This window comes from Rosa chinensis, chromosome 5 (genome assembly GCF_002994745.2).
Source record: "Rosa chinensis cultivar Old Blush chromosome 5, RchiOBHm-V2, whole genome shotgun sequence".
NCBI lineage: Eukaryota > Viridiplantae > Streptophyta > Magnoliopsida > Rosales > Rosaceae > Rosa > Rosa chinensis.
The window spans coordinates 20,371,232-20,398,118 of NC_037092.1; the positions used below are offsets into that span (position 1 = coordinate 20,371,232).

General features: G+C 42.7%; 1 protein-coding gene across 1 annotated transcript; it reads left to right on the forward strand.

The window, feature by feature from the left end:
- The first annotated feature begins 10,256 nt into the window (after positions 1-10,256).
- LOC112203390 lies at positions 10,257-12,602 on the forward strand. Its single transcript, XM_024344365.1, has 5 exons — positions 10,257-10,602; positions 10,645-11,018; positions 11,112-11,438; positions 11,601-11,920; positions 12,329-12,602. The coding sequence occupies exons 1-5, from the start codon at positions 10,257-10,259 to the stop codon at positions 12,600-12,602; spliced, it is 1,641 nt and encodes a 546-aa protein (XP_024200133.1).
- The last annotated feature ends 14,285 nt before the right edge of the window (positions 12,603-26,887 follow it).

A 26,887-nucleotide genomic window follows, 5' to 3' on the forward strand; every position in this document is an offset into this window, starting at 1 on the left:
GACCGTTACGACTTATTCATGAGTAGCTCGGCATGATTTGTTGTAACAAATTATCTTCTCTTAATAATAGTGTGTGTATGTATGCATAATGCATGCATGTGTGTGTGTGTGTGTGTATATATATAGTGTCAATACTATTTAAGATATGATATCTTATCTCTATCTCGGTTGAGATTTTACTCGCCACATATATATATATATATATATATTTATTTAGTGTCAATACTATTTAAGATACGATATCTTATCTCTATCTCGGTTGAGATTTTACTCGCCACGTGTCGGTCGATATGAGTTTCTTTAAATTACGGATAAGATAAGATTTTCTATCTTAAATTTATTATTGATTTTACTGCCACTTGTCAGACATTGATAGGTTGGTGAGATTACGTTTTTTATTTTTATCCGCCACGTGTCATATCTTATCTTCAGATATATATCATTTTCCAACCCTCGATAAATATGGGGTCATTCACTCCATCATATCTCACCAATTCACAAACACTTCTCTTTTAATATTAGAATCTTAGAACTTTTGAACTTCCTTTTCGATTTATATTTTTGGTACGTTGTTGCGATGAATAGGTTGCCGAAAATGCTGAAGCAAGAGGAAGAAGATGCTGTACTGAACGAAACAAAAATCTATAACTTTCAGAACGATCATAAACGAAGAAACATGAAATCAAAAATGCGATTACCTCATTTTTAGGCTCCAAGTAGATGTTTCCAGACTCCATTAACGTTAATATGATATACTTTGAGGCATAAAAGTTGTAAATACAACATGAGAACGATTGAAGATGATGATTGCTAAGAAAGAAAGTGTTAGGATTTAACGATGAATGAAGAGATTAAGAAAGAAGTTTAAGTACATGTTCTATAGGGTGTAATAAGAAAAACAAATTGTAATTGTAAAAAGATATTGTCTTTTATTGTAGTTTTACATTATGACATTTTAGTCTTTCAATAAATCAGAAGGTTGTAGGGCGAACAAAGTAGTTAGTAGGTGACAATAGCCGCACCCTTTAGTATACATATGGTTTTTTTTTTTTTTGGCACGATAGTTATACATAGGCCTGTAAATGGACCGGGTTTGGATCGGATCGACCTAAATCCAAATCCGTTTACTAAAAAAAAAAATTCGATCCAAACCCGCTCCGTTAACCCGACGGATCATTGATACCTCGATCCAAATCTGTATCCGTCGGATTAATGGATACCCGATCCGTTAATCCGATCTGTTTATAATTTCAAATATTTTTAAATTTTAAATAGTAATATTAAATTTATATCATGATACCTCATAAGATATTAATAAAATATTAAAATAATATGATCTACATGAAAAGTATCACCAAAAGTAAAATTACATTATATTTTATATTTTTTAAAAATAATAATATATTAATAAAAAATAATATGTTATTATTACGAAAACGGGTCGGATCATTAACGGATCGAATCGACCTAAATCCAAATCCGATCCGTTTATTAAACGGGTTAACGGATTCGGATCATTAACGGATCAACGGATCAAAATGTTCGATCCAAACCCGTCCAATAGTCACGGATCTGGAGCGGGTCTGGATCAAAATCCGGTCCATTTACAGGTCTAGTTATACATACGGTAGAGCAATACATTTGTGAGGACCGCATGTGATTTCATATTTGTTTACGAGTCACATGATAGGATAATGTATACACACACACACACACACACACACACACACACACATATATATATATATATATATTTTCAAAAGATGAATCATATTTCAGTGCTTTCTAAAATAGATACGAAAACTTAAAATGTTAGTGTTGTGTATCAAAATAGTATGACCATACTCATACAAGCATACTATTTCTTTCAATTTTTGTATTCATTCATTCTAATTGATATGTTGGATTCAATTTATTTGTTTTTTTTTTTTTTTTTTTTGAAATATGGGGTTTGATACTCAGTTAGCTTGAAGGTTCATCTCACACCTATGTTATTACTATTAATAGTTTGGGAGACACTATTAGGTAATAGCTGATATCTTCGTCTAATGTTTAGCTTGTAAAAAGTAAGAAAGATAAAGGCTAATTTCTGATGGTTTATTATGAAATGAATGAACTTTGATGTTGTTGTTTTACGAAAAAAGAAAAAGAAAATTACTATAGATTTCATAGAAGAAGAAAAGTTAAAGGTAACGTAGCAGTGCTACTCTAACAAATGTTATTGACAGTCTCCCACAAGAAGTTGGTAAAAGTAACATCTCTAATCTATACTATTATTAAGAGAAGAGGCTTTGTTAGTCAAAATTGAAAACTTTGACAGATGTAACGCTGAAAGATTCAAAAATTTTGAGAATAAATTAAATCACAAGGATAAATAGGACACACTACTAGAATTATGCTTATAGGACACCCTCCAATAAGGGTTCTCATTGTTTACAAAAGCCACCAAAGTCTTCATTAGCCACTATGCAGCCACCCAATGCATGACAGTGGTGATTGCTGGGGTTTCCTTTGCAGCATAGTGCACCAAAGTTGTATACTATTATCACCCTTCTAAATTTCCATATAGTATCCAGGAGAGGAGGAAGACTTATAGGTAGTCAATCCTGTAAGAACTATTTGCCATAAATGTCTTTAGTTGTTACTCGTGTCGTTGGCTCTTTTACGTGTCTAGCATAGGTAAAGCTCATATCTAGATTGTTTTCTCTATCAAAAAAATTACAAGAAAATTCATATTCATCAACAGTTAAAAATAATCTTGAATCACTAACACAAGTTTTGAACAGAGTTAGACATCCTATTCCTTTGCCAAAAGACAGACATCCTATTCTTTTGTTTGTCTAAAGATTGTATCTGTTCAATCTGATCAGTTTCCCATACATAAATTATGCAGACTAGTTAGATTATTGGCCAATACATTTATATTTTACTTAATCTTTTATTCCAATTGAGATGCTAATCTATAGGATCTATATAGCATGGACCATAATTTCTTAGTGTTGAAACTTTATCTTGACTATTGGAGGCCTAAACCATATTGGTATTCTCTCTTTATCTTTTTAATTATCAGGTTAAGGCTTCAATTGATTTTATGTTGTTCAAGTGCATGAACGCCAACTGGATTTCAAACCATGTTCTGTTTTAGAAAGCATGATATATAAGTTTCCTGCTTGTGCAGCTCTCACATGCTGCTCTCGTGATCAAACTAGTAACACATAGAAATGGTGAAGTTATCTGCTTAGTGAGCAAGCCTCTTCCATGTTTTACAGGTCTGCCTTCCTCCATGATCGATAACATCAATGTAACCGTCTGAGGCAGGTGTAATCACCCAAGCACATGTAGTTGGTTGCATGCATTTTGTCGAGTTTCACTTTATCACTTCCATATAATCCCAGGTTTACACAAGTCCATCTCTTCACAAACCATTGTAGTTTAAGTTTTACTTTCCTGTTGTGCAATTACATCTTGTTTTCATTTTCTCTCAAAGATCCTAGAAGCAGCTGAATTTTCACTCTGGTGATGAACATAAGTAGTTTTCTATATCATGGAAAACTTTCCTAGACGTTAATCTGCTTATACCATTGATCCGGTGATGGTGAACTGCGTAAGCACTAACATCATGACTCTTTTTGACATGGTTGTCTTTCATTCTATATCATGCTTGCTACTAATAGGAAAGTCGATCAGCTTGATTTTTCAATCTTGAGAATTGATATTATGTATTATGACTCAAGATTTCTTATTAAGCAGGTAGCTAGTGGTGCTTATGTGCTTGATCACCTTTTGGTAAATATCAAATCTTCCTTTAGAAGGAAGTATGTGGATTGTAATAGAATTATAGCTAAGCTTGACAAATCTGGTACCGTTACATTCAAATAAAAAACCTGCATATTTCTTGGTTTATATTCATATTTTCAAAACATAACATGCTATTGGCTGATGCTGGAACGTTTCCTTTGTTTTATTTGATGCAGCTACAGGGTAGACTCAAAGGCATCTCCTTCAATTTATGCTCCGTGGTTGAACATGGCTTCAGGACATGGAGTGTTTCCAGTCTAGAAGAAAATGAAAGCACAAACTCAATTGAGTTCATCAACTGTTTCTGCCCCCTTTTTACTCACATTCCAAACATTAAAACAATCTTTTACTCACATCCCAAACATTACATAAACTAAAACATTACATAACCTACAGAGACAAAAAAGAGGAGCACTGACAAAGATCATCCTCTCTTTGGTTGGTGAGAATTCACACTCAGACTTACAGACTCTACTGCTAACTATCCCAAACTAAATGACAACCTCTCCCAGACTAGCTTATATTAATTAACAGCAACAACAACCTAGAAAACCAACTTTCATCCATCTTTCGGTCGTTGCAGAATCACACCCTCTTGGTGACAAACTACATGCTCCTCTTCAAGTTTTGCAGGTGTGATCTCTTTTAGGCATTTATTATATATCCCGAAGTTCAGCAGTTACCACAAAACAAAGACAGCGGCCTGGTTCTGTTTGAGCCCAAAAGTATTTTTGGCAAGATCTCTTAGGGGATTTAGCACAGCGGGCCGATACCTGCGGCCCAAAAATAAGCGTACTTGGGTTTGGGTTATAGTTTCGCCCATTCCGTGATCCATAAGGAAAACGAGCCCTTATTGGAATCAAGTAGCGGAGATTGAATAGGAAACTTCAATCAATAATCCTTCTATGGCAAGGAACAGTCGAAATTCTAGGTATAAATACTAGGTTTCAAGGATATATTAGACACAACTCTCAAATAAACTAATCGCACAGATTATCAAAGCCTCTCCGGAGCAAACCTACCTGCAACCCAGCAAAGTAAGGGTAACGCCCTCGCAACCCAGTGAAGCTAAAGTCACGCTTTAGCAAAACCCGTGCTTTCTCCAAACTTCCCAGTGATTGCTCTGCTCAACCTACAACATTGAGTATCGATTCGGTGTCGCGAAGAGATCACAACCAAAGTCCTTATCCGTAAGGCAAGAAGTTCTTTTCCGAAAGGCATAGAGAAGAACCTGGTGACGAGGTTGGTGCTCTCCTCGTCCACGGCGTTTGATCAAGAAGTCAGGTCAATGGATTCTCCGACGACTGCACCCCACGGTGCTGGCATGCCTGCGCACACGCTCAAAAGAGACAGTTTGCACCCATACTGGTTTTGGAGCCAAACATTTTGGCACGCCCAGTGGGACCTATAGCGTTTCTTTGTGACCGCAACCATTGGGAAATCAAGCGCAAACCGTTACAAAAAGGTTTACGTTAACTGCCCAAACCACAAGACCTCCAGTTACAGACCGCACTCTCTTGCCGACTGTCGTGGCCTTTCCGAAGAACATGTAACATAGAAGTTCTCACTCGACCCACCATCACCAGACATGTCAACATAACAGGGTGGAACTCCACAGCCCCCTACTGAGGGCAACAATAATCCTCCTGTCCAGCCTAATGAGGTTGGAGGCGCGGCTAACACTGCCCAAGTGGCTGCGAGTGAAGGAACAATTGATTCCTTCATGCCCATTATCGCCCCGGCGAATGCGAGCATTAAGGAGCGGCTCACAATCTTTCTGCAGAATAACGCTGCATATAATGAGAGGATGGAAAAGGCCCTCGCGGAAGAGCGCAGAAGGCTTGATGAGATTTCGATCTCACTGCGAAATCTTGAAGCAAGTTCGCGACAAATGCAGGGACAGTGGCAAGATACATACAAGAAAAGCCAGGAAAACCACAAGGAGCTTGTGGATATGATGGCTGGCCAGGCCGCTCAGAGCAAGCGCATCTCTGCTGACATCCCGAAGTAAGCTAAGCATACTACTTCAAAATTGGCAGTGCTTTGAAATGAAGGATCCAATCTCGCAACCCAAGTCGCCATGCAGAGAGCTGAGTTGGACCAGGCTAAGGAAGTGCTGAACAAAGCTTTAGGGGATCCTAACGCCATTTTGGGCTCACTTGGACAACCTTCAGGTATTGGAAAATACATACCTCCTAATTCTCGGGAGAAGACTAGCGGCAACACCGTTACACCAGCTGCAGCCGCCTCTGCCTCAGCAACAAAAGGCAAGACAAAGCACTGGTAATTGGTGGTAATAAGGCTACTCCAGCTCCTGCGCAAAAGAGTAAGACTCAGAAGACAGGGGAAAGCACTCCCCCTGATCCTGCTGCATTTAAGCAATACTACAGTGACGGGGCGGAGAATGTCTATGAAGAGCTTCCAGGGAATTATTATGGTATTGACCAGACTGGCACTCCGATCAAAATAATGGCCTTGGTAAAGGATATGGCCGTACCAGCTATGACATTGCAGCCATTCACTATTCCCCAGACAATTTGCCTAGGGGAAGGCACAATAGCCACTAGCCAGGCTACACCTCTGTAGAATGCTCACCAGAACGTGGCGATACCTCCCCTTATTCCGGGCAACGTGAGACGTGAAGAGGTTAAGGAGATGATCAGGCTGTCTAATCCAAGGGCCCACCTAGATGGGGTCTATGAGGGACCTTTCCCACCACATATGATACTCGCGCCTTTTCCCAGAGGCTACAAAAATATTATATTCTCTACCTTTTAGGAGAGGATACTGAAGACGCTGCAACCCATCTGGCTAGGTTTAAGGTGCAGTGCGCCCAGTACCAGAATGATGACATCCTCAAGTGCAGGATCTTTGGCACTTCTCTATCTAGTGCAGCTTTTAGATGGTTTTCTAAATTGCGGCCAGGGTCAGTGGTTGATTGGCCAGCCATGGAGAAGCTTTTTCGAGAGACTTTTGGAGCTATTGAGCCTGAGGTTGACTTGGCCTCTCTCACCCAGATGGCCCAACAGCCCACCGAGTCCTCTGTTTCTTATCTCCAACACTTCCAGATCCAGAAGGCTAAATTGAGTATGATATTGCCTGAAAGAGAGTTGGTTAAATTGGCGATCAAAGGATTAGAGCCTCGCCAACGAAAGAAGCAACATGGCAGCATGATCCAGTCAATGGGAGAGCTTATCACAGAGGTTGGTAGCTTTGAGCATCTCCTCAGAGAGACTGAGGCTAGGAAATGCTTCCAAAGGGACATATGTACCAGGAAAGCATCGTACAGTGGCTGCTTTGCACTTCCATCCCACTTCCTATGACCCAAACTACCAACATCAGGGGGAAGAAGTTTGCCAGGAAGGAGATGATGAAAAGGAGAATGAGGTCTCCGCATTTGAACTGATAGGGAGGAAAAGCTCAGCCCTCAAGCAATTGAAGATATCTAAGGAACCTATCAAACTCAAGTATGTGGACTTCACCAAACCTAAGTTCGAGACATATACATATGATGCCAATAAGGCACATGAGATTTTAGATGAGATGATCGCCACGAAGATGGTGAAGACAGACTTTGGACCTTTTCCTCGTCCAGATCAGCTGAAAGGAAAGAAGTACTGCAAATTCCACAATCTGTGGAACCATAACACGGCTGACTGTGTGAAGCTAAAGGACCAAATTCAGGTATGGCTTAATAATGGTAGTTTGCAGGTGGAAGCTCTGACGACAGCGGTAGCACTAGTAGACCTGAACCCTTTCCCGGACATCGAGATCAACATGGTTAATGTGAACTGGACCAAGAAGAACCAAAGAAAGCCAACCTTGGATCTGACTACAAAGGGCCGAGAAGAAAGGACAGAAGGGGACGAAACCCCTGCAAAGGAGAAAGCTAAACCGGTCAGCGAAGCCTCACCAGTGGTTCTTTGCTCGCGATGCAAGGAAGAATGTGGCATCCAAGTGTCGCATGAAAAAATCGAGCAGACATTTCGGTTCGGCTCTTTCCCACCAATCAAGTGGGCCTCACCATCGCGAAACTATCAACCGTCGAGCCCAAGAGCAAGAGACAAGATAGAGTCACCGTCATCCCCAAGGGACTCTAACTTGTTCAAGAAACTGAAAGCAGCTGCAACAGAATAGAAACAAGATGGCAGGGCTAGGAATGAGCATAAAGATGTCTTGACCAAACCGTACATTCCATCTTCTTCAATGTCTTCCATCAAGGAAGGCAAATGGTATACTAGAGAAAAAGGGAAAGCGGTGGAGATTAGCCCTTCCAAGAAAAGGAAAATGTAGTGAAGGTTCGGAGAGGCCAAGTGAACACTAGAAGCTCTCGATCAGGGCCTGATTAAACCTTCGCAACTGGTCAAATCACTTGAGCAATATCAGAAGGAGATGGAGGCGCTAGCCGCTAAGCCAGTGGTGGCTCTCCTCCATCTTCAGAAGCATGCACGCTCGGAGTCAGGGGCTGCTAAGCCTAGTGTTTTGTGCAGGATCAAAAAAGAAAGAACACCTCCGCCAACCAGGAAGGAAAGCTCGCCCACTAGGCGGCCCCATGTCAGGTGCAGATTGTTTCGTGAGGAGCCAGAAGCCAAACCCTCCTTTTTTGGGAGACTGGGGGGCAAGGGCAACACTATTGATGCATTACAGTGGAGACCTAAAAAGGTTCAAAGTCTGGTAGTCGCACCCCCAAAGAAGAGCCCAGCGGAGGAACACAGGTCGGACTCACCAAAGCAGATTGCCGCGACTTAGGAGCACAAGCAGTGCCGGGTAAAAGGCCTCATAGAAGAATCATTAGTGGCTTCATTGGCTAAACAATTCAACATTGACATACTAGTTGATGAGCCCAAACTCAACCTGGACGAGGAGATGGACGAGACAGAAGTGCTAGATACCTCCTACAACATGGTTTATGTCCTTCCCGCGAGGTATGCACTACCGGTCCCCGCGCAGGAGTGTGTGGAAGCTGAAGGAGGCAGCGAACAGCCTTTGCAGATTACCTCAGCAGCCACAACACCTGTGGAAGAGGCTACATTCTTGAAAACAGAGGATGCCGACCCCATAGAGTCTGTCATGAGCTTTACAAGACCAACACCTGCTATGGTCCAACACATGAGACCTCTATATATCACAGCAGAAATTGGAGGCACCAAAGTTAGCAAGATCATGGTCGACATGGGAGTGGCAGTTAATGTCATTACTACGAGGACTATGCACTTGCTCAGAATTAAGAAAGAGAGGATTCAGTCTACGTCCCTCACACTTAAGAACTTTGCGGGGACCGTAACGAAGACTTTGGGCTTATTATTCCTACTTATCAAGGTTGGCCCCGCGGAGGGGGTATATGCTTTCTTTGTGACAGACTGCTACGCGGCATATAGCGCCATTCTAGGCAGAGACTGGATCCACCGAAGTTATTGTGTTCCGTCAACTCTTCACCAGGAATTGATTATGTGGAACAGGGCTACGAACAAGGCTGAAGTGATTAAGGCTGATCCTCGCCCATTCTCTGTTTCTGCAAATTACATAGATGCCAGGTACTACTTGCAGCCAATCACTCCATTACAGGTCAGTGGCATCGATGACAAAGGCCGCCCCACAGGGGTGACGACCTCTGAATTAGCACAGTGGAGGCTTACGCTGGCGAAGGAAGGCCTGGTCATGCTGTGCCCAAACCTTTAAATAATTAATGGATTACTTCCAGAGGAAGGATAGAGGCCTTCAACTCTTTGTATGAAAGATTATCCTCGTATATGGTGGAAAAAGAGGCCTATGATCGAATCGCGACCTTGGAAATAGTTAACGAGGAACTCTCTAACCATGAAGAGGAAGGGGAAGACATTCAGCTCGCCCAAGCGGCGTTGGACGACACACCTCCCAAGGTTAGGGACCCTACTGAAAAGGTCAATCTTGGAACAAAAGACGAGCCCATGGAAGTGGCTATCAGTGCATACTTAGAGCCTAGCGAGAAGGAGAGGCTCATCGACTTATTGCTGGAATTCAAGGACTGCTTCGCGGAAAAATACGAAGACATGCCAGGTCTGTCACCGAATTTGGTATGCCATCAGCTGCCAACACTCCCTGACAAGAGGCCTGTGAAGCAAGAACCGCGAAGAATGAATTCGGAGACTCAGGTTCTAGTTAAAGAAGAAGTCGAGAAGATGCATAAATCAGGCATCATTAGGGTGGCCAAGTACAATAAGTGGCTATCTAACATAGTGCCCGTTCACAAGAAGAATGGCCAGATGCGAGTCTGTGTGGATTATAGAGAGCTTAATGTGGCTACACCTAAAACTGTTTATTCCATGCCGGTAGTGGATATGTTCGTAGACGCAGTAGCAGGGCATGAATTGTTATCCTTCATGGATGGAACTGCAGGGTACCACTAGATTCCAGTCGCGGAAGAAGACAGACACAAGACAGCGTTTCGCTGTCCAGGCTTCGCGGGAGTTTTCGAGTATATGGTCATGCCTTTTGGTCTGAAGAATGCAGGGGCCACATATCAGAGAGCCATGAACCTGATCTTCCATGACATATTGGGGAAGATTTTGGAGGTTTATATTGATGACGTGGTCGTGAAGTCAAAGAAGCGAGGGGACCATATCGTTGATCTCAGAAAGGTTTTCGAACGCATGCGGCTACACAAGCTCAAGATGAATCCCACTAAATGTATTTTCAGAGTTCAGGTAGGTGACTTTCTGGGGTTTGTAGTCCATCAGAGAGGAATCGAGGTTCCAGAAGATAAGGAAAACGCCGTCATCAACGCTTCTCCCCCGCGAACGAAGAAGGAGCTACAACAACTGTTGGGTAAGATCAATTTTCTGTGATGATTCATCTCTAATTCTGCAGGTAAAATCCAGCCCTTTTCCCCGCTACTGAAGTTGCAGGGACAAAATGAGTTTGTATGGGAACTTCAACATCAAGAGGCTTTTGAAAAGATCAAGGCCTATTTGGCAAGTCCGCCAGTACTAGTTCCACCCAGGGCTGGTTTTCCGTTAAAACTATACATCTCAGCCACGGAGGCTTCCATTGGTAGCCTCCTTGCCCAGGATGATGAAGCTGGCGTCGAACATGCTATCTTTTACCTCAGTTGGACACTTACCGATTGCGAAACATGGTACACTCCAATGGAAAAGCTGTGCCTCACTCTTTACTTCTCTGCATGCAAGCTGCGGCATTACATATTATCCTTTAATACTTGCATCATCGCTCAGACCGATCTGGTAAAATATATGCTGTCACGACCTATCTTAAGGGGGCGCATCGACAAATGGGTTCTTGCTTTGTCAGAATTTTAGCTATAATATATCCCTCAGAAAGCGGTGAAAGGACAAACCATTGTAGACTTTCTGGCGCATTACCCCATGCTAGACGTTCCTGCGGTAAGAGACTTGGAAGTTGCGAGTGAAACTGTAGCGCGCTTGGATCTGGCATGCTTACCTGAGTACGCCATGTTATATCAAGCCACAGTTTCACTCCAACCTTGGGTGTTATATTTTGATGGCTCGAGAACGGAGATACTGGCCGGAGCCAGGGTTGTCTTGGAAAATCAAGCTGGCGATTGTTTCTCTTATTCCTTCCAGTTAGAGTTCCAGTGCACCAACAACCAGGCAGAATATGAGGCCCTTATTATTGGCTTAGAGGTATTACTCGAACTAGGAGTCAGAGACATCTAGGTACGCGGTGATTCTTTAATCATGATCAATCAGCTTCGCGCGAAGTACAGATGCTCCAGCTACTTGCTTGCACCATATTTGGATTGTGCCCTTGAACTTCTGGCCTAATTTGAAGATGTGGATTTGGAGTATATTCCTCGCGAGCGCAACTTTGCGGCCAATGAACTCGCTCAGTTGGCTACTGGTGTTACTCTGAAATATGGGGTTCGCGAGCGAATTCTCAAGGTTGAGCAACGCAAGCTGCCTTCGTGGCTTGCACGACCTGACCCACCAGATGAGCCCACAGTGGCGGCTCTCGATCCTATTGATGTGGATTGGCGCATCCCGTTAATCACTTACCTCACGCAGCCAGATCTCACTGTAGACAAGAAAACCCGTTTTCTGGCACTAAATTACTTCCTCAGAGGTGATGAGCTACGTCGACGAGGCGAAGATGGCATCAATTTTAGGTGTGTCTATGGCCGCGAAGCGAAACGCTTTATGCGAGAAGTGAATGAGGGCGTGTGTGAAGCCTATCAAGCGGGTCCAAAGATGCGCTAGCTTATCAGGAGACATGGCTATTATTGGCCCAACATTTTGAAAGATTGTATCGCATTCACGAAGGGATGCCAGGATTGCCAGGCTCATGGACCAGTCCAGCACATTCCTAATATTCCCATGCAACACATCATTAAACCTTGGCTTGCGCGAGGCTGGGCTTTGGACTTGATCGGAATGATTCACCCACATTCTTCACTCCAGCATAAGTTCATCATCGTCGCTACTGATTTCTTCACTAAGTGGGTGGAAGCTGAACCTTTGAAGGAAGCCTCCGGTGCCACCATTCGCCAATTCATCTTTCGCAATATTATTTGCAGGTTTGGCATCCCAGAAGTTTTAGTATCTGACAGGGGAGCAACGTTCATGGGTGGTGACGTAGAGAAGCTCGTCAATGATTATGGAATCCAATTTCTTCATAGCACGCCCTATTATGCTCATTCCAATGGTCAAGCGGGGGCTAGTAACAAGATTATCATTACTCTATTGAAAAAGCTGCTTGTGGAGAACCCTCGCCAGTGGCACGAAACATTGTATGAGACATTATGGGCTTATCGTACTTCTAAGCGGAACCCTACTGCCACCACCCCTTAAGCATTAATGTTTGGCCACGATGCGATTCTCCATTTGGAAGTGAATGTTCAGTCCCTGCGCGTTCAAGACCAGCATCACTTGATCGGTGAAGATTATGTCCAGGCTATGTGGCAAGAGCATGAAGGCCTTAGCAATAAGCGCTTGGAGGCTTTGGATAGCTTAGTGATGGAAAAGCAACGCATCGCTCATGCCTATGATAAGCGGACGCGCGACCGCAGTTACAAAGAGGGTGAACTGGTTTGGAAAGCGATTTTGCCATTGGGCGAGAAGCTAACTAGCCGTGGCAAGTGGACTCCACGTTGGGAAGGACCCTTTGTTATTCACAGAATTTTGGAGCGCGGGGCGTTTCACGTGAAAGATTTGGACGGCGAACTCCACCACAACCCCATCAATGGCAGGTTCTTGAAGAAGTATTACTCCTCCCTTCGAAGACCCACCAACTCCACCTGTTACTGGAGGGCAAGAGGAGCAACCATAGTCTTCCTTGGTTTGATTAATCCTCCCTTCCTTTTCGGCCTTTTCAGTGGCCTCATTCTCCTGTCTTCGCTTCACCTACTAAGACTAGGGGGCAACACTCTACACATTAATGGCTTGTTGTAGCGGCCTTATGTCTCCCTTTCTTCATTGTAATGTCTTTTACAAGGATTGATTATTATTATTATTATTATTATTTTTTTTTTTTTTTTTTTTTTTTTACATTTTTCTTTTGACAATAAGTATTAGAAGTATGTAACAAGGCCTATACTAGAGGCCATATTATGTAGAAGGATATTGAAATAGAGGAAGAAATATGCTTGAATTCATAAAGTGGCTTTGCGGCTAGAAGCAATACAAACATATATGCAAATTACAAAGCCAATAGTGGCTGAATATCGTTGGGGTTTCAGATCTTCTAAAGGTTTATGGATTCCTGAGTCTTTGTCTCTGGAGGGGTCAGTGAAGTGATCGCTCTTCCTCTTTATCTTTTCACCTTCCTCTGATCTGAGTCGCCGCTGCTACCATTGGTACCGGAAGAGGAGGGAAGGAAATAATCCATCGTAACCTTTCCAATGAGTTATCCTTCGGGATGGAGTTGGTCATCAGAGCAGAGCGCGGCCCAGTTGCCTCAACTCCCTCAAGGGGAAAAACGGAAGCCTGTCTTTCAAACCCTTGAGGTAGGGAGCCGAAGAAGAGCATAGGGCCCAAAGTGGCCTTCCACCCTTTTTCGTTTTGCTCCACGCGAGGGAACCTAGAGAGAGAGAGACTCCCTAGAATGTGGTACCCCGCGTTAGGAGCGCCGCGTGTTCTTCAACCTAACTAGAGCCAGTGGATCCCGTCCAGATTTTCTTGGGCCAAAGACATGTGGTTGGACCTGAGATTAGGCCATAAGGCCTACCCAGGAAATGAGATTAAGCCATAAAGCCTAGGATATAGAGGCTAATGGCGAGAAGATGGGATGATTTCAAGAATAGGAGGAAGAGAAGTAGGGATTGCAAGACAATATCTGGAGGAAACATGGTTGCGTATATTTGCACTCTTAGGATACATGTATTTATAGGGGGCCAACTCTAGTGGCCTCAACCCTTCGGTCTTGGCAGTTGAAATAGATTCAACGCCATCAATGGGGTCATCAAGGGAATTCAATGCTATGATCTCGGAAATGAACAAAACTGAATACGCGTGGACAATGAAGCAGTCTCCAAGGAGGTAACTGCCCCTTTTCGAGTTTATCCTCTTGAAAACTGCTTTAAACAGTTAAGGCAAAATAAGTTATCGTTTTGCTATCTATGCAAAGAAAGTAGACATTTGGGCCAACAAAGTGAGCTAAATAGATAATTGATAATAATATTAATATTGTTCGTACAAAATAATGGGCTTAATACTAGAGGCCTAAAGTTTCCGCCCTGCATAAGTTAGGCGGAGAAAGTGTTCGTCCAGGCGAAAACTCGCATCGGCAGCAACTTGGGTGGCCTGTTGGACTACCACGCGGGCTTGGCCTACTTCATGTGGAAGTGCCTCGAAAGTTGCTAGGGGTTGTTCCAGTTGAGGTTCCTCAAGGGCAAGCTTGGCCATCACAGTAGTTAATTGGGCCTGAAGATCTTGAATCTGGGTCTGGAGATGGTCTCTCGTGAGCGTTAGCTCCCGGATGAGATTGGCCCGATCACCCAAGGAGTAGCGGGAATTGTCCATCTGGTGGGTCAGGGCCTGATAATGTGCTTAGGTCTGCCTAGCCTGCGCGGTTGCGGCCGCCTTCTCATTCAGCCATTGGGGAAGATCTTGCAGCAACTAGTCAATCTCAATGAATTGAGCTTCAGTAATGGCTCCCTCGCGTAGAAGCACCCTCAGGTACTCCAAGACTCTTATGGGCGCGCTGGGTGTCATGATGTCAGGGCCCAGGAGGCGACGGAGGCCTTCCCTAGAATCATCTACCACCCAGGTGGGACCACCTCAAGCACGCGAGCCTACCTTTCCAGTCTCGAAGGAGGCATAGGTGGTAGGTTGGGATCCATAGCAACAGGAGCCTCAAGAGGTTCCGCGACAGGAGCTGCCTCTGGTACCGGTTCATGAAGTATCTCTACCTCCTCTTCAGGCACTTGGGGGGCATGGGAGATAGGTTCCTGGTCAGTAGGGTTTCCACCATCTGGTTCAGCATGGTTCTCGATAGCAATTTCCTCGGCAGCTACTGCCATTTCCTCATTAGAAGGGACATTCGGGGCCGGACAAGAGTTGTTAGAATGTAAGAAGGATGAGGTGGGAACCAGAGTGGAAATATTTATAAGGAAAAATACCTCTTCAACAGGTGACTCGTGAGAAGCATTGGTTGCCATTTGTTCTTGGGCAACCTAGAGAAGATTGGCCGAGTCAGGCGTGATTTGCTCCAGGATGGGGTTTGCAGTTGGCTGCTCGGGAGAGGTTTATGTAGGTGGCGATCTTTCTTCAGCCTGAGGTGAGCTGTCATCCAAAATCTGCACCGGTACTTGAGGCAGCTGCAAATCATTCGCGGTGTTGATAGGAGGTGAAGGATTGGTTGAATCAGGTCGCATTTGGGTTTGAGAAGGAGACGCTTCGTCGCCAGCAGGGGACGACCCTTCACCGATTGACCTCAAGGGCCTGCGACGGACCTACAAGAGAGGGACGTTATAGACTCAGACATAATGATGGAATGAGAATTTCAGTGCTCGCGTTAGTATGAAGTACCAATCGAAATGCGAGTGGTTCATTTTCTTCCCACGGGTCAGTCCGGGGATTAGCGCGACTGGGTTTGTGTGCCAAGGCAGCGGCAAGCTGTCAGGATCAAAAGTGAATTAGGTGAGACTGTGGGTAAACTGTCGCAATCTCAAACTCTGGGAAGAAAGTCCTTACAGTTTGTGGGTCGTCATCATCAGAGGAAGAGTCTTCAACTTCAGGCTCTTTGGCTACAACTTTCTGTTTGGCAGCCTGACCAGTGGCTGGAGGAGCATCTATTGTGTGGTCGCTGGAGGGCCGAGCAGGTCCTTGCTACATTAAACTTTGAGTAAGGGGAAAAGGAGTGAAGCTAAGGCGAAAGAAGAAATAAAAAACATTCAAAGGGCGAGTTACCTCTTGTGGTGGCTCACGGATAACAATGCCAGCTTGAGCAGGACGCGGGGCTCGCGAGGGTCGCGGAGCCAGCTCGGGTACTGGAGATCGCGCCTCAGCTTCAGGGAAGCGAACAAGCAGTTCGGTATCAGCATCATAGGGATACCGCAGATCTTGGAAGATGGTCGCGAAGAGTTCATCATCCCATTGTCTCCAGCAGTTGATAGAGACTTCTTCCCACCATTGATCATAATCTGTGGAGGTCCCATCAACAGGAGCGAGGTCGTTGGCCCATTGAGGGAGATCAACCAATGCAAGCATGCTTTGGGCTGGCAGAGGCCCAGTTGGGGGACCAATTCTGCACTAGGAAGTGTTGTAGTTCCAAGTGTCAAAGAGGGGGAATGGCACTAACTGAATCAGCCCAAGTTGGCGAGCAAAGTGATTGGGTAGGTAAAGCTTATAACTGAGTTCTTTAGCGGCGAGCCTAATATCTAAGTAGGAGATCGCGCGGCGAAAAGCCAAGCGCGCGCGATCATTATAACCAACTTCCCCGGGAAGGAACCCATGCTCAAGAAGTGGCGGGAATCTTCTATTAATCACTAAATCAAGAGGCGGCATTTCGTGCAAAAGGTACATATATGTAAAACACTCAGAGTAGGGCGGGGATGTGTACCTTGCCTCGCGGCAGAGCCCTCGACCAAGAAGAGTGTCAGTTGGTGGGAGCGATGGAATGTTGTCGCGGCGGAAGAATGGAAAGTAAATTTGAATCCAGAAATCAAGAATGCAAAAGGGGCCTGAGATGTTAGTTTCAAAAGGATGCATGGTGGCCTGGTATAGAGTGCGGTAGAGGGCACCTAAAACCGGTTGTCCAGGCCCTACGTTTTGGCCATTGTAGAGGGCCGTCGCAAGAGAAGTCCAAGGTCCAGTGGACTTGTTGGCGGAGGTGCAGAAGATGAACTTGCACAGCCAGTACTCCAGGAAGGCAATACCTCTGGTCACGTTGTGTTCTCTGCAGTAATGGGACAGCCACCGTGGGTAGGAGCCTCTATGAGAGCTGCGACCGGTTTGGGCCATTGTCAAAGTAAATGCGACGGAATCAAATTGGCCATGCACATAGGGCTCGTCGTCAATGGGTAACCCAGTAATCGTGAGAATGTCCAGCAAAGTGATGCCCATTTGGCAGAATCGAAAATCAAAAGTGTTGGTGGCGGTGTTCTAGAAACAAAGAAAAGCAGCCAGCGATGAGCGATTACCACCGCGCAGAAGGCAAAAACAGAGATCAATAGTCTGAATAATACCTGCTGCGTCCTAGCGAGCCAGATCTCGCGCTCGCGCTTCGCGATACCATGAGAGTTCCGCCTCGGTGATAGTGGCGGGCCAATGCCCTATTTTGGCTCTGTGCTGATGCGCACCCTAGCTAGTGAAGTCTCCAGTCGTTCTTCTGAGGACCGAAATGGGTCGTCGGATGGGCAGGTCGTAGAGGGTGAACACATCGTCTGGGATGGAATCTAGAGGTGAAGGGCCCAGTCTGGCATGGTGGTTTGGGAGTCTGAGAAGCAGAGGTCTTTGGACAATGGTGTGGATGAAACAGCGAGCCCCTACGCTGGTTCCCCAAGTATGGGCGGCTTGCTCATTAAGTTTCTCTTCTTGATCGATGATCATCTTCTTCGGGGGAGCCATTTCTGGGTTTCTATAAGGAGGTGTATGGAATAAGGAGTTTTCGGGGTTTAGGAGACCGGAAGGGTTTCTGATGTGACAGGTCTGAAGTGGTTGCAGGATTTAAATAAGAGATTTTGTGAGGGAAACGATACGAAGAAAAGATGTTTTACAAAGCGAATGGACGTGACCCTCATTTATGGTCTTGTTTCGATCGTCAGGCGTGTCGTTTAAGTCCCCTTCAATCAGTTACTTCTCGCGGGCCTGATTTCGGGGCCTGTGGGGCAATTTTTGAGCCCAAAAGTATTTTTGGCAAGATCCCTTAGGGGATTTAGCACAGCGGGCCGATACCTGTGGCCCAAAAATAAGTCTACTTGAGTTTGGGTTATAGCTTCGCCCATTCCGTGATCCATAAGGAAAACGAGCCCTTATTGGAATCAAGTAGCAGAGATTGAATAGGAAACTTCAATCAATAATCCTTCTATGGCAAGGAACAGTCGAAACCCTAGGTATAAATACCAGGTTTCAAGGACAAATTAGACACAACTCTCAAATCAACTAATCGCACAGATTATCAAAGCCTCTCCGAAGCAAACCTACCTGCAACCTAGTTGCAACCCAGCGAAGCTAAAGTCACGCTTTAGCAAAACCTGTGCTTTCTCCAAACTTCCCAGTGATTGCTCTGCTCAACCTACAACGTTGAGTATCGATTCGGTGTCGCGAAGAGATCACAACCAAAGTCCTTATCCGTAAGGCAAGAAGTCATTTTCCGAAAGGCATAGAGAAGAACCTGGTGACGAGGTTGGTGCTCTCCTCGTCCACGGCGTTTGATCAAGAAGTCAGGTCGAGAGATTCTCCGACGACTGCACCCCACGGTGCTGGCACGCCTACACACAGGCTCAAAAGAGACAGTTTGCACCCATACTGGTTTTGGAGCCAAACAGGTTCACTTTTGAAACCAACACCGCCATTCCAACCAAGAGTGGAGCTTCAAGTACAGGTAATTATGTTGGCTGTGTAGACTCTAAAGTAAACTCATCTATGTCAAAGAGTTTTGTCAAATGAATATTTAAAGCCATTATTTCCTGCTTGTTGAATTAATAATACAAGTACTGGTCTAATAACAAAAGTCTAATTTACATATATGAGAGTACAGTTAGTTAACTAAAACTGAAACTGCATTGAAATCTGCATCTGAGTATATTTTACATATATAGATCATATTCAGTTCCTCGCTCAGTAGTCAGTAGTATATTCATTTTCAGGAGACTTTTGAGTTTTGATAAGCAAAGTGTTGTGGTCTACAAAGTGGAAGATAGTATTTATCATTAACAAGATGAATGCATCAACTGACTAGTTCATGTGGATGAGGATTTCCTCATACCAACAATAAAGACAACTTCGTCAACAAGAGATAGACTACTACCAAGTCCCACAACTCCAATGGCAGAACCCATATATACCCACATGCAGCATAACCATATACCTATGACGAACCTGAACTGAGACTAATGAATGATGTTCCGCAATATTAGTTGCGCAACTTAAACACAAGGAACAGCTACTAGAATCAAACAATTTGGTGACATTGTTTTGCTGATAATGATTCTCATCATCATCGCCACCATTGTCATGTAATGAAGAATTGAAGATGGTGGAAGATCACTCGACGACATTCTACCACTGCAAGAAGAGTTTTTTTTTTTTTTTTTTTTTTAAATAACTGCAAGAAGAGTTATTGAGTTTTGGGATTGATAGCTAGGAAAATTCTGCTATCCACTCGGGATGGATATCAGCCTGGGGCAATCTACCGTTGACCTCTGGCTGAGTGGGTCTCGATCAGTGATGGCCTTCCATTTTCCGTTATTGTGAGTTGGTCGTATTTTCTGTTATTGTGAGCTGATCGTTAACGTTAGTGTAAGTTTATGAAACAAAAAGTGGGACCGAGCTTGAGAGGTAGAAACAGATGGAGGGGTAACTATGCAATCGATGGCAAACTCATCTCCTCCAATTGATCAAAGTTTATTACCATGAAAATCTAGTTCAAAGACTTCAACAACAGTTTCGCAATCGCAAAGATCAAATCTTACATCTACTCCTTCTCTCCTCCGCCCAAACCATCACCAACCCCGCCGAGATTCTATCCCGATGCCGGCAACAAATCCATATCCCTCGCAATCCGTCGTCTCCCCGTCACTGTCACTCACCATCGCCGGAATCAAGAAGTACCCGTGCAAGGACTAGGCCAAGAAGTCGAGGGTGAAGCCAGGTTGTGTTTGATTTAGAATATATGGACTTCGGACTTCAATTTTGAGCGGATTTGATGGGTGAACAGTTGGACAACTGTATAGTAGATCGACAATGATTTCACGGGGTTTATGGAGGAGGTCGAAGAAGCTGAGAATAAAAATACTCCGAAGCCACATAGAGATAAGCTAGTCCCATGAAAAAGCAACCTCGGAATACCGAATTTCGCAGCGGCTTCAGTAGCCAAGTAAAGAACATGTCAGCTACATCCTTGAGAAAGTACTCCTCGAGCGGTGCTTGAAACAAGCGTGTGGCTTTGAAGAACTTGTTGGCTAATTCTGACAGGGTAATGAGTCGAGATTCTCACAACCTTTTGGCAGACCAGCCTCTTCACTTGGGAACTCAATGGCCTTGATTTGTATGTTGAACCCAGAAGAGGGTTTCCCTTGATAATAAAAATACCCAGCCCAGTTAAACTAAACAGAAAACAATAAATGGCATTTAACAATGGTGCAGTGGTTGAAGGCACATAGTATTTTTATGGGGAAATGCTCATTTACCCAATTTTAGCTTAAAATTTGTTCACTTGCTCCACTAACAGTTTTTTAACCTCATCTACCCAAAACACTCTAATACCTAATTAATTCTTTTTATTTATTTTTGAGACTTTTTTGCCCTCTCCTTCTTTCTCACTTAGAAAGAAAAGTCATCCTCCACCTTGCTGTGCTCCGGTGACCAGTGGCCGGCCGCGGACTCCGGCCACCGGTGATAGGAATCCTGTGACCTGTGACCGGAATCCGGCAAACGATGACCGGAATCCGGAATCTGGCCACCGGACTGTTAACCGGATTCCGACGTCTGAATTTATTGCCCCCTAATAATATCCAGTAATCATATTATTACCCCCAATAATCATATTATTGCCCCCCAGTAACCATATTACTGCCCCTAATACTCATATTATTGTCTCCTAATAATCATATTATTGCCTCAAATAATCATATTATTACCCTCCAGTGAATTGCATAAACTCCCAAAACCAAAATGAATACACTACAGGCACAATTGATCAATTTATATGCATATTATTGCCCCCCAATACTCATATTATTGCCTCCCAATAATCTTATTATTGCCCCGCAATAGACATGTATAACTACTCAATAAAACTTTTTTTTTTTTCATTCTTCTGTCAAATTTACCCAAAAAAAAAAAAAAACTAGATCAAGCCGGACGCAGAACCCGAACCCTACTGGGACGACACCGACTGCATATCTCAAACCCCAGAACCCGGACGACATCCCGCACATAATCGAAACCCGAGAACCCGGACGACGCCGTCGGAATCAAAACGAAATCAAGCCGGACGCATATCCCAACCCTGTGGCGACTACACCGACTGCAGATCCCAAACCCCAGAACCCGGACGACATCCCGCTCATAATCGAAACCCAAGAACTCGGCGGTGACGACGTTGCGGTTGCTGTAAGGGTTAATTGACTTCTCCGGCGGGTCAGTTTTGGTCTTGCTTGACTGTGAGTGAAGGAACGGCGGAGAGAGAGAGAGAGAGAGAGAGAGAGAGAGAGAGAGAGAGAGAGAGAGAGAGAGAGAGAGAGAGAGAGAGAGAGAGAGAGAGAATTTTGTAATTTATTAATTAGTTTGGGGGTAAAAATGTAACTTGCATTTAAATTGGGTAGATGAGAGTAAAAACATTTAGGGGAGCAAGTGGGCAATTTTTTTGTTATAATTGGGTAAGCGGTCACAGTCCCTATTTTTATTTCCCAAAATCTTATGTCTTGATGGAGTTACCCTTTAGAGAAATATAATTAATAAATATAGTGTTATTAAGGTGTCATCGGTTCACCATATGGATTGAAGTAAAAAAGATAATGAAATTGATTGATTTTTTTTTACAATAAACATAAAATATTTCAATCATCTCATCCAACGGTTGGTTTGAAAAAATTCAATTTCCTCTTCTTGTTATTTTTGAAAAGTCCATGTCAATGTAAAAGTTATACAACACTAGTACACACATAGATATTTCTAGTCATCCGCAAACCTAGAATTGAAAATCGATAAATTTGATATTACCAATGAATTTAAAGTGTACTAATAGGTACTGTGTAAAAAAATAAACCTGGTCGACCTTCATTTTCTTATAAATCAAAGGGGTCAACCCAATATAGGCTTATGCTTCTCTAAGGAGAGTTGAATTATGGGGAGATAAATGTTCCAAATTTTTTACATAAGTTGATACATCTCGTCCCCACGAGAGTGTGAGCTTTAACGGATTAAGAAAATAAGTTGCGAGGGAGTAGTTACAAGCATTTTAGTTTAATGGGTAATTAGGGTTTAGGGTCGACCACGAGGATCGAGGTCTAAACGATTACAAAAACATGTAATTTTTTTACCATAGCCATATATCTGCACCTTGATCACATCTAGTGGTCGAATTTCTGAATTTATTTCCTCCACCTTGTTCATTTTGGAAGGTATACATTTCCCTACAACTAATAAACATGCTAGACAACATTAATTAGTAGGCAAATAAGGATTTTTACGATTCAAATAATCAAAATTGGAGATTGATAGATTTGATATCTATGTATGCAATGTGCATTAATAGGTACCTTGTGCAAAAAAAAATTAGCCCGATTGGCCTCCGTTTTCATATTAATCAAATGAGTCAACCTATTATACGCAGACGCTTATGCTTTCCTAAGGGGAGCTGAATCAAGGGGAGCTGAATCACGGGGAGATAAACATCTCAAAATTTTTACATGGCTTGATACACCTAGTCACCATGAGTCTTTGGAAATTTTCGGAAACTCGAGCTATTTATTACAATTTTTTGAAGTTTTAAAATCATAAAAATTACTAAATGAATTTTTTTTAAAATAGTGCGATCTGGGTTGTCCATCTCTCCTCCGTGGTTGTTTAAATTCTGTCAGATGGAGGATAAGTATCGAATCAGAACAAACATGAAGCATCGGGTCTCAACCCGTTTCTAGGAACCCCGAAGAACACGACCCAACCTGAAAATTTCTCCCTTCGGCAGCTTCCTGGCGTTGGCCTAGCGGAAATTGGCTCGCATTGACAGTACGAAGAAGACCCCGACACCAGTTGTCCAACTGTCTACTGGAGGAGGAGATTTAGGCCACGTTTGGTACCCATGACAGGATCTAGTCTTAATAGGATTGGATTTGCAATAGGTTAAGATAGCTAATCCTAATCTTATCAGTTGTTTGTTACAAGATTGGATAACAAATGGATATGTGGCAAAATCTGAAAACAAATAATAAAAAAATAAAACTACATAGAGATTGTCATCATCGACCGTCCTAGTCACCGCTGCTTCTCATCGCCGGTCAACAACCCAGCTTGGGAATATGTTCTCGTCGTTCTTTATTTTTAGTCCAGTAGAAACCTATCGGGCTAAGATAATGAATCCCTCACCTATTGGGCCTATTGGGTCAATGATCCCAATCCATTGGGGTGGTATAAATAACGAATCATGACAATTGTTCATGAAAATCCAACCAAATAATGTCATAAAAAAAAAAAAACAAATAATCTTGGCTCCGTAATTTTGGTTTCATCGGTTCGGTTTCTCGATAATTGAAATTGATTATAAACTCGGTTAATTAGTATATTGGTTCGGTTCGGTTTTAATTAATTTCAACCAAGTTAATATTATTGATTTAATCATTAATTTTAATGAATTTTTTTTTATTTTTTCAATTATAATTGTATATACAGTAACTATCCAAACAACATCAATTCAAAAATTTAATGTAAACCAAATAATGTATATTAAAAGACTAACAAGACTATAGATATAAATGACGAAGTGGTGTTAACTTAGTGGTTAGAACACCCACTACCTAATGACGAAGTTATGGGTTCGAGTCACCATGGGAGTAGGAGTGAAATCGTTTGATCCTCTTGAGAAAAAAGAAAGAAAGAAAAAAAGAAAAAGGGAGTGTGTGTTTGGTGGGGTGGTAAGGTTTTGGTCTCATATATAAGAGGTCAGGAGTTCGAGCCCCATCAAGGGTGGGAATGGGGTGGGGTTTTTTTTAAGAAAAAAAAGAAAAAAAGACTATAGATATAAATGTGTTATACCTTATTCTATAATAAAAAAATTTAAAAAATAATAATGATAAATATTATTTTCTATTGGTTCGATTCAATTTATAAGAATTGATTATGAGTCCGAAAGCCGCATCACAAGCGTCGTTTCAATTAAGTTTTCATTAACTTTATCGTTTCGATTCAATTTTGAATTTTTGATACAGTTCAGTGCAGTTTATCGATTTTTGGTTCAAAAAACTTCGTTGTTGGTAAAACTTAGGGCTGGCAAATCCTACCGATCCAAACCAACCAACCAAGTCCGTCCCGAACCAAGGATCTCGGTTACCAAGGGGTTCGGTTACCGAACTTGTGGTACGGTACAACCGAACCGAATAGGGGTAATCGGTACGGTATCGGTATGGAATTTTAAAGAAATACGGTATACCGTACCGTACCACGTATTAAATATAATATTTAATTATTTTAAATATTTCTTATATAATAAATCATAACCGTTGATTTTATTCCATATTAACTAACAACAGTTAGATTAAAACTTTGCAAACCCTAATCCCATTCCCGATTTCCCTCAGTCCCTCTCTCATTTAGCCACTCTGCCTCTCACCTCGTCTCTCTCTCTCTCTCTCGAACCCGAGCGAGACCTGAGCGGCTGAGCCTCTCTCTCAAACTCTTGGTCCAAACCCTAATCCCTCACTCCCTCAGTCCCTCTCTCGACCACTCCCTGTCTTCCTCACTCTCTCTCTCTCTCGAACTCGAGTGAGCTTCTGAGCCTCTCTAACTCTTCCAAGAATCGAATCGTTCGGTGCCTTCGATTTCATTTCACGTCAAATCGATTCGATTCAAAGTAGCTGAACAATTGCTGCAGTACTGCTGGTGAGTACGAGCTCGGAGCTTCAATTGTTTTGGATTAGAAGCTTTGGATTGTTGAGTTGAGGTTCGAGACTTCGATCTACCCAATTTTAGGCTTTTTAGCAATTTGATCTTGGATATGTTATATATTATCTTGAGATTTACCAATTTGTTATGGGTTTTAAACTTTTAATGGTTTTTCTTTTGTGCTTGGAGGATCAGGGCTGCAGGAGCACCGATGAATAAGTTTGAATGTTTGATGTTTGAGGGAGAAGGACTAAGTTTGTGGGTCTCGATGTTCCACCATCTGTACCCAGGTATAGGAAATCTCTTTTGATGTAAAACATTTTCAAAAGACCATAACTGTATATGTTAACAACTTAACATGCTAGAAGGATTTTTCCACCGGAGAATATAGAGAGCTGCAAATTACCAATAAAAGAACATGGCATTCACTAAATGCAAGATATCTTACTGTTTGATTTTGTTCAGTATAATAATCAGTTTGGCTATTGGCTTAATCTCTTGATGTCCAGGTGGTGATTCTCATGTTCTTTTCAGAACGCTCTTGTTCTGTGGAATAGGAGTATAGGACTATGGATTAATGGCGTGTTCAATTTTTTTCCCTTCTTCCTTTCTGGTCATGTAAGTTCCTGTTTGTAATTACTTTGTAATAAGTCAATGTTGTTGAATCATGAATGTTTGGACCAACAGGTCAGTTTCTTTTTTCTGGAGCAATGTATGACACTATGATGTTTGTTCTTTTTTCTGCCACTATTAAAATGTTTGATGTTTGTTTTGTTTTGTTTGATTCTTTTTTCGGCAGCTATAAATATTATAATGTTTGATGTTTGTTATTTTGATTCTTTTTCTGCAACTATTAATATCACAATGTTTGTTACTTTGATTCTTTTTTCTGCAACTATTAATATCACAATGTTTGTTTCTTATTTTATGAATCATAATATTGTTTTTAACCTTGTCTTTGTTATTTTGCAGAAAATGCTTTTAATCAAGGAATGGAGTCCAATATCAGCTCTACACAAACTGATGCCTAGCGGCCAGCAGCCAACATCGTGAGCTTTCTTGTTCAACGTTAGAAATTGCAAAAACTGCCTAAATTCTTCTTCATTAATTGAATTTGCAGAACTGCCAGCATTCTTATTCTTTTCAACTAAAATGGATTTGCAGAAACTTTGAGTCTTTGAGTGAGGCAGGGCCACAGGGAGCAGAGCACAAGAAGCAAATATGCAGGGAGCAGAGCACAACAAGCAAATATGCAGTGACGATGAGATGAAATTTGAGTCTTTGAATACTTTGTTTTCAACTATTGTCCGCTTTGTTCTTGTGTCATTCATTCATTTGTGTGAACTGTAAGTGGCTAAGTGATATGAATTATGAAGTGATGAATTGATGATGAGATGAACTGTAAGAGTGTAAGTGATGAACTGAAGTTGATGTGAGAGAGTGAGAGAGTGAGAGTTATAAGTTATTTGATTGTTTTACATTTGCTTATGGTCTGGGCCCTTGAATTCATATAAGTTATTTGATTGTTTTTCATTGCTTTCAGTTTTTCTATTGCTGACAGGTTTGAGATTTAAAATTTTCATTTGGGCCTTAGCTGAAAGCTGGCCCAATCTTAAACTCGGTTGGAGGCCCAACCAACCGATACCAACCGATACCGAGAAGTTGGTATACCGACTTTTGTGGCCGGTAATGGTACTTCATTTTGTGTACCAATAAGTTCTGGTACGGTAGGTGGTTTTGGCCTTGAAGGGCCGGTACCGTACCGAACCCAGCCCTAGTAAAACTTTGATATTGCCAGTCAAAACCTGGACCAGTGTCTCAATTTTTTTTTTGGGCAAAGCCCAGTGTCTCAACTTGAACATTCGATAATCAAA

Coding starts and splice junctions, on each gene's coding strand:
- LOC112203390 (XM_024344365.1), top strand. CDS start 10,257: ATGGTCATGCCTTTTGGTCTGAAGAATGCAGGGGCCACATATCAGAGA. Junction 10,603..10,644: donor GGAGCTACAACAACTGTTGG/GTAAGATCAATT, acceptor CTAATTCTGCAG/GTAAAATCCAGCCCTTTTCC. Junction 11,921..12,328: donor GAAGATGGCATCAATTTTAG/GTGTGTCTATGG, acceptor TATTATTTGCAG/GTTTGGCATCCCAGAAGTTT.